The 16,429-nt window shown below is 42.1% G+C and overlaps 1 protein-coding gene across 4 annotated transcripts in view; it reads left to right on the plus strand.

The window, feature by feature from the left end:
* The window catches only part of LOC137273738 (histone-lysine N-methyltransferase SMYD3-like), a 71,669-nt gene that overhangs the window by 39,932 nt on the left and 15,308 nt on the right, over window positions 1-16,429 (plus strand). For 2 of the 4 annotated variants that reach the window (XM_067806551.1, XM_067806552.1), the window contains exons 12-15: window positions 116-224; window positions 409-436; window positions 13,636-13,722; window positions 13,828-14,049. In XM_067806551.1, the coding sequence (XP_067662652.1) occupies window positions 116-224; window positions 409-436; window positions 13,636-13,722; window positions 13,828-14,000 (397 nt within the window). In that variant the 3' untranslated portion in view covers window positions 14,001-14,049. Of the gene's footprint in view, window positions 1-115; window positions 225-408; window positions 2,433-13,635; window positions 13,723-13,827; window positions 14,050-16,429 lie in introns of those variants that run through there. The other 2 variants (XM_067806554.1, XM_067806553.1) reach the window with 1 other exon arrangement.

Raw genomic sequence — 16,429 nt, forward strand, 5'->3', positions numbered from 1 at the left:
GTATTCCAGCAACATCATGACATCAAACACCAGAAATGGGCTTCACTCATTGTGCCCATGTGGGAAATTGAATCCTTGGTCTGACTGCTTCAAAGTTAATGAACAATTGTTTCAGGAAGCTGCACCCACCAGGCTCCCCGACAGTTGGAATACAGCTGTTGAAGCTGGGCAAACTGCAGCTGTACCTCCACCGTCTCCAGGCTGCCCGGATGTACCTCGAGCAGGTAGGTAGTCTAATATTACCTCTATGGCTCTAGGCTGCCCGGATGTCCTTCCAGCTGGTAGGTAGTCTAGTTGTAACTCCAACAGGTCGCCTGGCTAGGAGCCATTCCAATCCAATCAGAAGAGAAGAATATTGTAGGCTTGTATTGATTGATATATTTGAAAATGTTTTTCCTTCTTTTGCAGGCATTGTCCATCCTGAGAGTCACACATGGTGAGTCACATGAGGTGTATCAAGAGCTGAGTGAGCTGCTGCATCGATGTGTAGCTGAGATGGAACACAGCAACGGCTGATTCTGTGAGGTGCTGATCCTGAACACTGAGGTGGGGCATCAGTATGTGGCTGAGATGGATCACAGTGAGGGCTGATCCTGAACACTGAGGCAGTCAGCTAGTCCATCAGTCTGAACACAGCCAGGGCTGATCCTGTGAACTTGTGCATCAGTCTGAACACAGCCAGGGCTGATCCTGTGAATTTGTGCATCAGTCTGAACACAGCCAGGGCTGATCCTGCAAATTTTTGCATCAGTTTGCACAGCCAGGGCTCATCATTGCACAGAAAGATGGGATCTTTGCCAGATTTCTTTTTCCATCAATTTACATTAGTGTAACACACTATCATTCTCATCGTAAAAAGATTAAAAGGTTATATCTGTGTGAAGACACAAGCATATGCAAAAGGACTGAAGAGCAGGCCAAGCACATGTCCAGCAAAGAGTGTGAAAGGCAATAATCTGAGATGGCTGATATCAGGTTTCACTTGCTATACATGCAAGATTGGGAAGAGCTATTTCATCTCAACATTGTCTGACTGCCACATGTTGAATCTAGGGCTGGGATGATTCACTTTGTCAATATGGCAATATTTTACCTGTGATACAAAACGTATCATGGTGCATACACCTGGAAACAATGACACAGAATTAAGATTTGAAATGATTTATTTGAAGATATTATCAATAACACCATTGTAGTAAACAAACAAGTAACTCTTGCCCTGATTGACTAAATCTTAATGAGCAACTGAATGAATGTCTGTAACATAACATCAACTCAATACAAAAGTGTGTCTTTAATGTTTGAACCAACTTTTCAACATTGCTTATTATACCTTTTGATAGAGTTAAGAAATTAGCAAACAATCAGGCATTTCAGAGGAACAGTCATTTACACCCAACATGTACAGTTTAATTACATTGTACCCTGCAAGAGGTTGGTTAACATCCTTGGAATCTGTTACAAGTAAAGGTAACATTAACACATGAGCAACTGCAGATTTACTGCTATGATCTAATTCCACAAACCCTAAGTATAGGATGCTACTATTATGAAGGCCTGATACTTGCAAATCAGTGTTGATTAAATCTCAGATCACACCATGATGTCTGCAAAATGGTCCATAAGCCGTTTAGGATCCAAGGCCTTAAGCAGATAGGCTTGTGGTTCCTCTGGGGATCTTTGGGACAGTTGACCTAACTGTGACTACAAATCTGTGACACTGCCTTCTCTGTAGTGGGACTTCAAGATCCCCTTTAACGTTAGCAGGGACATTTTAGATCTTCCATTCAAGTAATGGTATTGTGGACTCAGTGGTTAAACAACCCTTATGATACCACCAACCACCTCTCTCTCTATTGTCCTTCTCAAGTCCAGTAGTAAATATTTTTGTGTTTGTTTCCATGGCAACAAGTTTGATTTCAACTGAATATAGATGTAGTACTGTAAAACCTTACAATACTTCACACACCAAATACCACCGAAAAATTTGACATACTGTAATCATAACTGGTCATGAAGAGTATTTTGCCATTGTGGAGATATTGATGACTTTTGTCCTGTTACTTCTGTGACAAAAATTGTGCAATTTTTTTCTAGAGTTGGTCTGTTTATTTTTATTGCACTCTGCGTTGGTTTGATTCTTTACGTGTAATTGATTTTGTGTAAGATTGCAATTCATTGGTATCATTTTGTCTCAAACGGACTGTGATATGTTTTCTCTTGTTGAGATCCCTGCATAACTCAGCATAGTGCCGCAAAGGCTTTGTGTTTTGAAGTGTCAACAGAGTCCAGTCATCATGTTGCTTCTGAAGGACATTTACAGAACTTCAGCTGAGTAGAAAAAGCCTTTGTAAGTTTTCCAAGTTACAGCATTTCTGTAGACTTGAACCTCTGCTGTCTGCCATAATCCATAATAAACCATATCTTTGGTGAGTGGTTCCTTGTCTAATTCTCTTTGCTGACTCATACCAATCTTTTTTGTCCAAAGCAAGAATTCACTTCCTTTTTATATCCTTCCTCATCTTAAATCTTTGCTACAGTCTCTTGCATTAAGCAGCAACTTTTCATCTTTCATGTACCTGCTTGTTGTTAAACCAGTCCAGGGTTCTGTTCAAAGAGAACATCACCCATGCTTCATGTGCCAACAGTGATGCATTTGGTCTGTGGGCAGTCAGGTTGTGAAGAATTCTACACAGTTTCAGAGGACTTGTGTTTTGGCACAAAGTTTTCTGTCTCCCCTTGAAATGTGTGCCTTTACAACTTTCTACATATATATAGCTCTGGTAGGTTGTGAAGAATTCTACACAGCTTCAGAGGACTTGTGTTTTGGCACAAAGTTTTCTGTCTCCCCTTGGAATGTGTGCCTTTACAACTTTCTACATATATATAGCTCTGGTAGCAAATGTAAGCTGCAGTACTTTGGGATCGTTTTTTTCTTTCTTCATGATTTTCTGAAGGACAGTATCATGCCATTTTAACCAGTATGGATTTGTGTACTGGACATTTGCAGTAGTAGTTTTGTAGACAGGAACATATTCTGGGAATAGCATGTGCTCTCCTTTCATAAAAGGCAGTGAATCCTAACAGGATGCTACAGGATATTCTGGCTCCTTAGTATCATCAGGGACTGATTGCAGGCGTCTATTCCTAAATGTTCAAGGAAGTCCACTGAAGCTACTGAGATCCTTGCAGTAATAGATGAATCCTGCACTGAGGAAGAGGATATTAACTCTATTACCAGGTGAAAATTTTCCCCAAGTTTGCCATATATATAATCCTTGAAATGACTGTATGTGCCACTTTTCGTCTATCCTCGCATGTTGTCCTGACAAAACGGACACTGCCACTTTCTCCATGTTTATTTTAATTCTGTCCTGTTGTGAATTCCTCACATGCAGCCTCATACCTCTTGAGGACATGATTTGTGACCTCAGCAAAGTTGAGGAGTAGATTAAGTCCCCAGAAAAAAATTATTTTCTTTTGAGCAGCTTGACTGTTCCTGCTGTGACATTTCCTCAAACTGGTCTAAGGCGTGATATTGGTCTTGGAGTCATGGAGATTATCATTAAACCATTTCTATGTTGCTGCTTGATCTGACACAGTTGCAGATATTCTTGATGAAATAGCTTTTCCAGCCTCAGTGTCCCTCCTTCCAGTTTCTGTCAAGTCATCAAGGATGGCTTTGAATGTATCAGTGCTTGAATTTCCCAGTTTATTTGCCGTTTCCCTCAAGGTAAGGACACATTTACTGCCTTGAGGATGGCTAATTATACAAACCGGTAGAGGTTATGAATTCTTTGAAGAATGTCCTCCTTGGGGTACATATATAGCATTAAAATGTCCATTTTAAAATGCCTATGACAGTTGTAACAATATTTCAATAAATATTTTACAAAAATATTTTAATCCCCCCAAACCAGTGAAACAGTGCCGGGAATATAAACAGTGGATAATAGTGTATGTCAACGCTGTAACCAATTAAAATTCCCCCACAAGTCAAATACCATCACCAACATAAGAAGGGGTAAAAAGTTGTATGCCACCACCAGGAAAATATAAACACAATCGTGATGTCGAAAGCTCATTCGGCTAGAGAATCACGACTCTGCACATTGGTGAGAACTGTCTGTCCCAACTGAGCACATTTCCCTGAATGTTTGTCTTCTTCGGATAAACATACTCGGTTGGCTCCAAACCTCTCTGGTCTAGCACATTGATGTGCAGGCATGGTTCGAGGCTGATTGATCACCCAGAACAGACAGATTTTTTTCGACAGTTGAGATCACTGACTGCAGTGTCTCCATCTTGAATGATGGTACCTGCAACATGCTGTTCAGGCCTTTGAGATTTAGAATAGGCCTGAACCCTCCGTCCTTTTTGGTGACAAGGAAATAAGTGGAATAAAATTCCTCTTGATCCTGTCCTAGGGAACCATCTCGATGGCTGCCTTGACCAGTAATGACTGGACCTCAGCATGTAGGACCTCCGCTTCCTATGGAACAGCTGACACTGGAGTGCAACGGATCCCATAAATGGGTGGGTGGGTCTCGCTTCCACTGTGATAAGTGGCCATCCCTTGGTGTGGATAGGACCCAGGGATTGGAGGTGACTTTTTCCCATTCCATCAGAAAGAAAGCCAGCCACCCACCCACAGAGAGTGTGGCAGTAGGCAATGAATCTCCAACTTCGGCAGTGCACCGACTGCTCAAACTACAGTCACTGCCCCAGGAAAATGGGTAGACCCCATTCTAAAGGGAAGCGACAGTAGAGCTTGCTGTGTAGCGGGTGAATACTGTGCAACTGAAAGCCAAAGACAACGGAGATCTGAGATCCTGATAGTCCCGTGCCAGATGAGATTGGACCTCTGTCAGCTGCTGTGCGACGGTCAAGCAAGCAGCAGCATCCTCTGCCCTGCCCACAGCCAATAGCTGAAGCATTGAAGTCTGAGCTGCATTACGGCACTGCTTTTCAAAAGAGTGATATGCACACTTAAGTGCCGTAACATTAGATATACTGTTACGGTTAAGAATTTACCGTGATAAACGATGAAAGAAATCCCCTTGTGAACCAGCAAAACAGAACAAGTCATAAACGTTCAAATTATGTATTATTATGCAACGAGAGCAAGGTATACAAGGTCACAAGTCAATTTCTCAATACTGATTTCAAGTACAATTCAAGAGAGACAAAATCTTAGTCAGTGGGTCACAAAATATAACATAGCAAACTCACCAAAGTCTTAGTGCGAGAGAGAATCAACTATGCAGAATGTAAACAGAGATCTGTCTTAAAGCGGAAGATGTAGATAAGGCGTTGACGGATGACGATGATGTAACTCCAGTGATGTGTCCGTCACAGCTTGGCAACTAGCCTTTATATATACTTTCAGTCGTTTCCCGAAAGTATGAACACTTACTGCCATCGTCAACACGAGAATGCCCTCGAGTAAGTCTCCCTGAAGTAAACACATAGAAAACTAAGAGAAGATAAATTCTTGAAAACCAGAATCCTAAAGTGCTGACCATCTATTTACCGAAATGTGACCCATCATAATTATTATTCAAAACACTAAATGTGACCAAATAATAATTATTACTTAATTAATACCAAAATATACAGAAAATACACACACGTAACAATACAAGGCAGCAGCCAGCGCCCTTGTTTGATAACAAGCTGCCAGAGATACCCCCAGGGCGACCGACGCATAAATGCAGTCGTCAACCACTGGGGGATTATACAACCTGGAGTCTTCCATCAGATACCGACGGTCCAGTTCAGGTAAATAGAACCTGGACCTGGTACCTGACTGGAGAGGATTGATAACCTCGGCCAAAATAGAAGGCAAAATACGGAGTCGGGTATCTGCCAACTTGGCGGCATGAACGCTTCACCCAGAGGCCTGAACTCTGCAGGGTCTGGCACCTCCAAGCTGATGACTACCTGAGGCAGGACAGAAGCGATACGCTTCCAAACCTGCCTCATTGAAGCACCGAGTGAGAAATATGACTCGCTTGGCCCTCTCAGATCCTCCTCCTCTTCCATGGTCTCCTCAACCCGATCCCCCAGCAGCAATATCTCTGTGTCGAGAGACAGCTCTGTGGAATCGATAAGAAAGAGCGGCACAATCAGAGTCGAGCGGCCCGATGCCACGGACCCTGCACCTCTCTCAGTGCGGCAACACCCCACTCTCAATCCCCCAGCACAGACGTCGGCATCATGAGGGGCAAACTAGACCCAACTAGGGGGGATAGTACCCGCGAAACCTGTACCCAAAGCTGAGATTCAGGCTGAGATACAGCACCCACTGAGTGGTCGGCTGCCGATGTACCAATTAGTACTGACTCATCCGCTGCAGATATCCCCACACCAGAGCTGAAGTTGAAAGTGTAGACACCCCTGCAACTGAATGGACGCCGATCTCTTACCGGAGACTGGACATCACGTCCGAGATAAGTGAGTGAACCGTAACCATTTGCTTTTGGAGTAAAGTTGAGATTAGTTCTAGAGTTAAGGGCTGTGCAATCTCAGGACGGGGTGCAGAGATCCTTCCTTTGCCGCATCTTTCTTTGCCTTTTTAGATGGCTGCTCCTGCACCCATATGCCCCACCCTGCCAGAATCAAGGACGTATAAAATGTATCGGTGGGCCTTGTCTTTAAGGTGCAGGGGGAGAAAGCCAGACATATCTCACCGCCCTGCTTATCATGGGCTTCCTCCGCCAAACATCTGAGACATACTTCATGCCTGTCCTTAGGTGGCAGAATAGCGCTACAGGTGGCGCACCTTTTGAACTGGAAAAAACAGAACAGCTATGACTAGTAGCAAGGTCCGTTTTAACGTATATACTACACACAAATATTCAGCAGAAACAATAGTACGCACAGGTGGTTTTTAACTGTTAAATAAAGCTATTACTCCTAAATGAGGAACCAATAGCAAATACACGTGTGCAAACTAGAGTAATTTGTAGAGGATAGGGAAGTAGTCAACATAACTTACCAACACCTCTCTGTAAAACATGAGATAATAAAGTAAGAATGCATTTAATATTGAAATATAGTCTCGTAATCCCCTCTGTCCATGCTCATGGAGCTAGGAAGAGTGACCATAGGCACCATACCGACCACCATCTTGCCAACCACATGGCTGGAAACCGGACACCACACAAAGTTACAGCATAATATGAATGAAAAGAGTAATAAATAGATTCCTAATAGCGCCCATGCGATAAAAGAGGAACCATACATGCAGAATTTGATCCCATCTCTCTCATTTCTCTATACAAGGAATAGTGTAGGCTTCAATGAAGAATGTGAACGGACTGTAACAAGGACAGCATGAAAAGTGAGGTACGAGGTAGATGGCGAGAATTACCTGCTCTTGGCTGTAGTTGGCCCAGTGAATGGCCCTGTGGGGATGGTATCACAAGACAAAATGAGTTTTCGTTTTGTTAAATATTAGTGAAATATTGTTACAACTGTCGTAGGCATTTTAAAATGGGCATTTAATGTGTAACTCAAGGAGGACTTCTTCTGAAAAAGAATGTGGCACCTTCTTGTTACTGTGGAATGTGAACTATGGTAAATTACCTTGCCTACTTCTAGCTACTAATCTTACTAAAGTAAGGAATAAATGATGACGACAGCTCTGTAAAGTTTGAAATCTCTATTTCAAATTAACAAAGTGACAAGTAGCACCCAATACAAAGTACAGCAATGAAGAAGTATTTCTACAGATGTGATGTACAATGTTTTCAGAGATTATTTAGTTAGTCCTCTGACAGAGATACAAAAACGAACCTGTTTCAAGGCAATGTGGAGAGATACAATGTTCAACCCTGTCACTTGATATGGTCAACTTCCCTGCTGGATTAATACTAACAACGATAATGGTGGATGATGTAATTTCCCGCCCCTTTTTCCCAGTCACAGATAAAACTACCAGTTCATTAATATTTATCTAACTGCCTGGTCTTAACATCGGTCAGGTCTAAGTAATTCAAATATACTAGTAAGTAATGCAAAAACAAATCTGTGCTCAGTTTGACACTGATAAATCTATTCTTCCCCTGACTTTAGCAACACAAGAGAAAGTCCTCACCTGCTTTTATGACCTATGTCCTACTCCCAGAGTGTACAGTTCCCAAATGACCAGGATATATGCCAGTTAGGTATGAGACAGACGGGTTTGTCTCAACAAAGCTTCTGACCGACTCACCCCAGACTAATTTCATTCCTTCTTAAGTATGACTTAAGAAAAGGCACCACATCGCCATAGGTAAAGATTTCACTTCATTAGCAAATCTGTTTTTCTAATTTACACAAATTGTCTTCTCATACATTTATATAATAATGGAAGCATTTAACTTCATGTATGTATAGAAAAACTGCTCTATCTGGCCCCTTAACTTTATTTTCCCTTAAAATGCTTCTGTCTCATACACAAAATGTACCCAGCGTTGACATAATGTAGCAACACTATGAAGAGTGGACTTCAGATTGATATTATACTACCGACAAGAAAAAAGGGAACTAATGAAAAAATAGTGAATTTGAAACTGATTTAAATATCCACTCAGGGGTGTGGAAATACAGTTTTCATTCACTTGTCCACGGACAAGTAAAGTGCCAAAATCCACTTGTCCGCAGCTAAACTCTACTTGTCCGAATTATGACAGTTAAAACTACAATTAAATCAACATTACCTTGACTATACTATGGCATACATTGTTGAAGGTCATCAAACACGTTTACTTTGCACAAGTTCTTTATTTTAATGAATTTGTTTGCAACACAGTCACTAAATCTCTGAATTCTTTGAAATTAGGAACTTCCATTCACCTAATGGAAGCAGCCAGCACAGATGTATCTTCTACCTTCTGTCTTGCAATGTCACAAAGTATTTAAGTCACACAATAGGCTGGATCAAAAAGTATTTAAGTCACACAATAAGCTACATCACTTGCTGTCTTCCAACTTCTGTCTATCAATGTAACTCAATGCTAAACTGAATATCACATATTTGTAATAAGGCACTACTTAGCTGAATCATTTCTTTATTTTCCAGCTTCTGTCTAGCAAAGTGTCTCTATGGTAACTTCACATCATCAGGCAATGTTTAACTGAATGACTTGCCATGATTTTCAGCTTCTGTCTAACAAGGTTTCACATAATAAGGCATTGTTTAGCTGAATCACTGGCCATGTCTTTTAGCTTCTGCCTGGCAATGTCTTCCCCACCCAGTGTGTTAACAATGGCATCTACAAAAGGCTGGATAGATTCCTGATCTGTCACATCAGAACAGCTTGCTGTACTGGCTTGGGTAGGAACTACAGTAGCAGCCCTCTGACGCTTTCTGTGAGTTATGTGTCTATGTCCAGATTGCAACCAAAATTCAACAGCTTGAAGTGGATCAAAGTCCTCAAGTTGTGTATCACTAACAATGATACGCATTTGGTTCTGAAGGTTTTGTTGGGTAAGGCGTGTTCTGAACGAATTCTTCACAAAATTCATATTGGAGAACAAGCGTTCACATGCAGCTGTCGAAGGTGAAACAGTTACCAACATGTTTAACAGGACCAGAATGTGTTTAACACTCTCTTCCTGTCTTTGCAGAATGGAAGTGTAGACTGCCAGGGGGTGTGATTTCCTTTGCATTGAGACTTGTACTTTCAAGGTTTGCCATTCGGAGGGAATGCTGGATCTTTCTTCGTCTGTCAAGATGTCACTGTATTCATCACAGAGAGTTCCAATTTCCTTGCACCCATAAGTGCTCAAGTCCTGAAGACTGAATGGCCAGGTCCTGAAGTCAAACACTTGAAAGTTGGAGACAGGGGGTCTTCCCAAATCTGAAAACCTGTTCAGAATGTATGTGGCAACTTTTTCAAGTAGATCATGAACATCTTTGTCCTCTCCAAAGACAGGGAGATGGCCAGTGAGTTTTAGCTTCCCATCAAACAGGGCAGATTCCTTGTCAAAAACACTGTAGAACTTGGACAAATTTTCTCCTGGTTCTTTTGACATAGCAAGTAGCTTCATGTACAGGGTATCAATGGCTTCTTTAACCTCAAAGAGAAGAAGATCTTTGGTCTGAAACAGTTCAGAGGTTTTTGTAATGACAGACAGAACATCAGTCATGAGGTGAATGTACTTGACAAATTTCACTTGCTTCAATTCATTGAGTATGGCCCGTGCCTGGCCTAATTCATCTGCCTTGTTGGATGTGGACAGCACTTGTTCCATATGAGAGACAGTGACATGTAGATCTGCACAAACTGCTTTCAGCGCTCGTAGTTTTGAAGAGACCCACCTGATAGCCTTGATCTCGGTGTACATGATCAAATTTTCTTGAAAAAAACATGCCAGTTTCTGAAGTTCTTGTCGCCTTTTTGGAGAATAAGAATAAAATTTGCAAATTCTCTTGATTGTGTCTTCAAATTTCTTTACATAATCCATGTGTTTTATGCCATCCAACACACCAAGTTCCAGTTTGTGTGCAACACAATGAGTTATAATAACTTTATTGTCCACTAAGTCACTCAGCTGTTTAGCAACACCGTTCTTGGCCCCCATATTAACTGCTGCTCCATCTAAATTCACACAGATTAATTTGGGAGAGTTATTCTGAGTATTTTCAAGATCAAAGCCACATTTCTGTACACCTGTTTTAATTGCCTGTACAACACCTTCAGCTCTGGCATTTTCCAGCTTCTCAATACTTGCCACTGCAGTAACTGGTTCATGACTGACTGGATGCACATAACGCAGTAATATACCCTCCTGGTCAATAACAGAAGAGTCTGTACTGGAATCACTCATAATTGAAACAAATCTCACACTCTGCATGTGGTTTTCAGTTTCTTTCATTAAAACAGCAGAAATAGCATTCTGAAAATCTACACAAGCATCCCTCCCGATGTGGTCATTTCCCAGCTCAAGTCCGTTTTTCTTCTGAATTTGGCATAAAAACGGATAATCGGTATATGGGCGTCCGTGTTTTACAACCGCAAATGCTGTGTTAAAAAGCTTTTTATATCGCTCAACTTCCTTTTCTTCGACTTTTGAAAAGGCTTTCGACAGCGCGCCGTCAGTCGTGTTTTTCTTCTGCTGGCCTTCAAATTTTGACAAGCACGAAATATGTCTGGCAGACATCTGATGGGCCGTTAACGTGTCCTTTCTGTCAACTGATTTTCCAACATACAGTCCAGAGGTAGTGTCTGCAAGTTGAGGGTACAGACGACAAATTTCGCAAAAATATACATTGTCATCGTCATCTGTTTTGAGCCACGTGAATTCGTGCAGCCAACCTGACTGAAATTTTCTAACTCTTTTTTTATCATAATCACGGTCGCGTTCTGATTTAGATTTTCTTTTACTAGAGCCAGCTTCCTCACTTGATCGACTCAGGGTTTGTTCTCTGTGACCAGGTGTTGATCGTATTACAAACTTGTCCATTTTTCATACAACATTCGCTTCCCTGACAGCGGAAGTTTGACAAATGTTCGCGAATGAGCTCATGAATATTAATCAGGGATATAACTTTCAGCCAATCGTAATGCTGCATCGTATCGAATTCTCAGAAATAGCCGAGGGATCACTTCCACGATTTTGTCAACGCGACTGTGCCTTATAGTAACAATTGATTTGACTGGTTCTCTACCAAGGAATTCCCAGGAAGTTATGAAATCCAGCCAACCAGAGAAGAGTTGACATTCACAATTTATTACAACACTAATATTCGTGACCGTCAGAACGAGTGCGGGAGGGGACTGATGAATGAATTTGATCTAGGACATTAATTTTTGGCACACTGTATTTTAATGGAACGAATGAATGAGATTCGGTATTTACTTGTCCGCGGACGACTAACTTGTAAAAACTGACTTGTCAGTGTCAATTTTTTCCCGAGTCGGACGAGTCGGACATAGTAATTCCACACCACTGCCACTAAATCAATTTTAGGCGTCAAGTTCAATATCTGGTGTGTCCACCATGTTGGGCAACACATTCACGGCACCTTGATGGCATGCTTGTTTCAATATAGCGTGGGGGTGTAAAGCCCACGAAGAAAGGAAGAGAGAGATAGCGAGGTTCGGCTGTCAGCCATTTATCAAACCGGAAGTATCTTACAGTTTATAATCCGAACATGCCAGAACTCCGTGCATCACACTGATAACTGGGCAGTGCCAGTTATTGTAACATCCTCCCCTTTTTGTAAAACTTTAAACTTGAACGTACAAATGAACAGCCACTCAAATCACCACTTATACTAGTGATGAGTGAAATGTTTAAGAATGAAGATGAAAGTTAATGAACTTAAAGAGTTATTGCTTTTTAACTGAAATGATATCCTGTAAGTGAAGTCAAATCTGAGTCCTTTGAAGAATCCTTACACACTGAACACAATTATCAATTAACAGTCTGTTTGAACTTGAATCTCAGGTTCATCAGTTTACTTCACGGACACCTCAAAGTCTTTGAGGTATGCAGGCAACCTGCTCTGTCGGGTAGATCGCCTCGGGCTGTCTGGAACCTCAGGTATGGGTTTTACCTGCGATGTGGGTGTGTTGGTCTCAGGCACTGAGACAGGTTTGGGTGACACCATAGGTGTCAAATGTTGAGTCACAGGTGTGACGTCTGGCCTTACACCAGACTCAACTGCCTTTAGCTGTTTCGGCTTATGTGTAGGAGCATCAGTCTCACTTGATTTCCTCAAGTGAACCCTGTTTCTTCTGTAAGAACCATTCCCACTCTCAATCTCATAGGAACGTTCATCTAGTTGTCTCGTCACAGTTCCTTTCTCCCACTCTTTCTGTCCTAGACGATGTGGTTTTATGCGGACAATATCTCCAACTTCCAGGGGAGATAAATCTTTTGCATGACGGTTGTAAGACTGTGCGTCCTTTCTCTGGGCATTCTCAATCAATCTGCGATTGTTTAGGTAGTCACTCTTATCTCCAGGCTTCAGCAGTTGTTCTGACATTGGCATAAGAGATCTCGTCCTGCGGTTAAACAGTTTCTGGTTCGGACTGGTCCCGGTGTTCTGGGTCGGAGTATTCCGGAGCTCAAGCAAACAGAGATAAGGGTCCATCTTGGATCTCTTGCACTTACTCATCATGGTTTTCGCCGCTTTCACACCAGATTCAGCTTTGCCGTTGGCGTTCGGGTGTCTTGGAGAACTGGTACAGTGGATGATGTCCCATGCTTTTGTGAATGATGAGAACTCTTCACTGATGAACTGTGGACCATTATCCGAGATAAGCTGGTTCGGAATGCCATGTCTTGCGAAGTGAATTTTCAATGCTTTAACCACTGCTGAGGAGGTAGTCGATGGAAGATAGTCAACTTCCCAGAATCCACTGAAATAGTCAATGGTAAGAAGGTATTCACGATCCTCGAACGTGAACAGATCAGTCCCTACTACTTCCCACGGATGATTGGCGATGATATTTATCAGAGATTCTTTCTGCTGTGTTTTACAGTAGGTCTGACAAGCATCACAAGATTCTGTGATCTGTTTGATCTGGTCAGTCATGCCTGGCCAGTACACACACTCTCTCGCTCTTCTCAGCATACTTTCTTTTCCAAGATGAGATGAGTGAAGGAGTGATTTGATTCTAGTTCTTATGTTTTCAGGTACAACGATGCGTTCTCCTTTGAACACCAGGCCATCATGGACAGTGAATTCATCTCTAGCAGAGAAGAATGGAGCAAGTGATTCGTGTAAGTCTTTCTTGCTTTCAGGCCATCCCTTGAAGATTACAGATTTGAGAATGTTCATTGTCTCGTCTTCCTGTGTTGCCTTTCGTAATTCTTCTATTTTTTCAGGGCTGACTCTCAGGTGCCCAACTGCATTCACCACTGAGAACATATCCGGTTTGTTGTCTCGAGTGATGGAGTTGATGTATGCTCTAGAGAGCATATCAGACAAGTACATCTGCTTCCCGGGTCTGTACACCACGTTAATGTCGTACTGTAGGAGTCGCAACATCATGGACTGAAGTCGCTTGGGTGCCTTGTAGAGAGGTTTTCGAAGAATAGCCTCAAGAGGTTTGTGATCTGAATGTATGATTGTTGATCTGCCAAATGTATACTGGTGAAATTTCTCCAGAGCGAAAACAATGGCCAGACATTCTTTCTCAATCTGTGCATAACCACATTCAGTGTTGGATAGTGCTCTACTTGCATAGGCTAGTGGTCTACCTTCCTGTAGCAGGGCTGCGCCCAGTCCCTGGCTGGAAGCATCACACTCAATATGTAGGTCCACCCTAGGATCATAGTACCTCAGCACAGGTGCCTCAGTGAGAAGTTGCTTGATTTCTGTTAATGCTGTCTCTTGTTCATCAGTCCACTCCCACTGAACTTCCTGGTGGGTGAGCCTTCTAATTGGTTCCATTACATCGGACAGTCTTGGGAGGAATTTAGCCAGATAATTGACAGTTCCTTGTAGGCGGCGAACTGCATCAACATCATTTGGTGCTTCCATATCCAGAATTGCTTCAACTTTCTTCTTGTCTGGTTTCAGTCCATCTGCAGTTATTTCATGTCCCAAGAATTCAATGTGATCAGTCTTAAAAACACACTTTACTCTGTTCAGTCTAAAGTTTCTCTCACTACACCTCTGAAGTAGTTTCTGGAGGTTTGAGTCATGTGCTTTGTCATCTTCTCCGTGCACCAACACATCATCTGCTACACAGAAAACACCTTCTAGTCTTTCCAGATTCTTGTGCAGCATCCTCTGGAATATCTCAGAACTAACCTTGGTTCCGAAAGGAAGTCGTAACCAGCGGTATCTCCCGAAGGGTGTTATAACCGTGGTAAGATAGCTGCTCTCCTCGTCAAGTACACAGTGCCAGTAGCCGTGAGTCAGGTCAACTTTACTGAACACCTTTGCTTTTGCAATCTCTGGGAGTGCATCTTCTATAGTTGGTAACGGGTATATTTCCCGTTGCAGAGCATCGTTGAGAGATTTGGGATCAATGCACACACGTAGTTGTCCCGTTTTTTTTACCTGTACAGATATTTGAGAGCACCATTCAGTAGGCTCTGTAACAGGTGCTAGCACGCCCAGCTTGACCATCCGATCAAGCTCTTCCTTCAGCTTGGGCTTTATAGCAATGGGAACTTTTCTTGGTGGGCACTGAGACGGCATAGTTCCTTCCTTCACATGAAGGTGAACAACTCCTGGAAAAGTACCTTGGGAGCCTTTGTCGAAAACATCTTTGAAGTTTGCCAGCATATCTTCTGTGGTGATGGCGTTGATTTGTTGAAAGTTGTGATAGTTGACCGTGATGAGCTGCATTTCTTCTGCTGACTTCCTGCTGAGAAGAGGTGTCAGGTTTTCCTTGATGACTTGGAATTCAATGTCATATGTTAACTTGGTCTCTGGGTTGGTGATCATCAGTGTGCACTTTCCTAGTGGCTTTGTGATTGTCTGGTTGTACATTCTCAACTGTGTTTCACTGTTCTGTAATACACTGTCCACAAACTTGATAGGGATAATGTTCACTGTCTATCCACAGTCAACTTGGAATGTCACAGTGTTCTTGTCTTCAACCACCATGTCGGCTAGTATGAGATCATTGTCTGGTGTCTTAACCTTGTTAACATCTTCTGCTTGTGTTTGTGAGAGAGTGAATACATAACTATCTTCTGGTTGGTCACAATCACCTGAGCAATTTTCTTGAGCCTGAACCCCATGTACAGGTTTCTGATTGGCTGTACAACATATGTCAAAATGGTTCTGTCTTTTGCATAGTTTGCATGTCTTTCTTTGCGGAATACATGTTCTCTGCCGCAAAATTTGCAGGTGTTTAGACGAGGTTGCTGTCCCTGGTAGTTGTTTGACCTTTGACTGTTGTATGTGCTTCTGTTATTGTTGTTATGCTTTTGTCTGAGATGTTGTTTCTTGTCTCTGTGATCACGTGATGTGCGTTGTGTTTGTCTTGTGACTTGGTTGACTTCTGACTGTGCTGCTGTAATAACTTTCAACTGAGAAGCTGTGTTTTCATGACTTCGACAAATGTCTATGCATTTAGCTAGTGTTAGCTTGCGCTCCTGAAGCAAGCGTTTCCTAGTATTTGCATCCGATATGCCTAGGACTATTCTGTCCCTTGTAAGAGAATCTCTAAGGCAGTCACAAAAGTTGCAGGTTTTCACTAGTTGCTTTATGGCTGCTACATAAGAATCAACATTCTCGTTTGTTTGTTGGGTCCTTGTGTTAAATTTGTATCTCTCAAAAGTTTCGTTGCTTTCCCCTAGAATATGAGAATCTATCTTTTCAATAATGTCCTTCACTGCATCATTCTCTGAGGGATCGCAAGAATTGTAAACCTGTAGTCCTTCTACTCCCATGGTAGAGATTAGATACGATCTGAATATCTTCTTGTCGCTAGTATCATCGCTCCTCCCGGTGATTACACAATAATGT

Source organism: Haliotis asinina, chromosome 2 (genome assembly GCF_037392515.1).
Source record: "Haliotis asinina isolate JCU_RB_2024 chromosome 2, JCU_Hal_asi_v2, whole genome shotgun sequence".
Classification (NCBI taxonomy): domain Eukaryota; kingdom Metazoa; phylum Mollusca; class Gastropoda; order Lepetellida; family Haliotidae; genus Haliotis; species Haliotis asinina.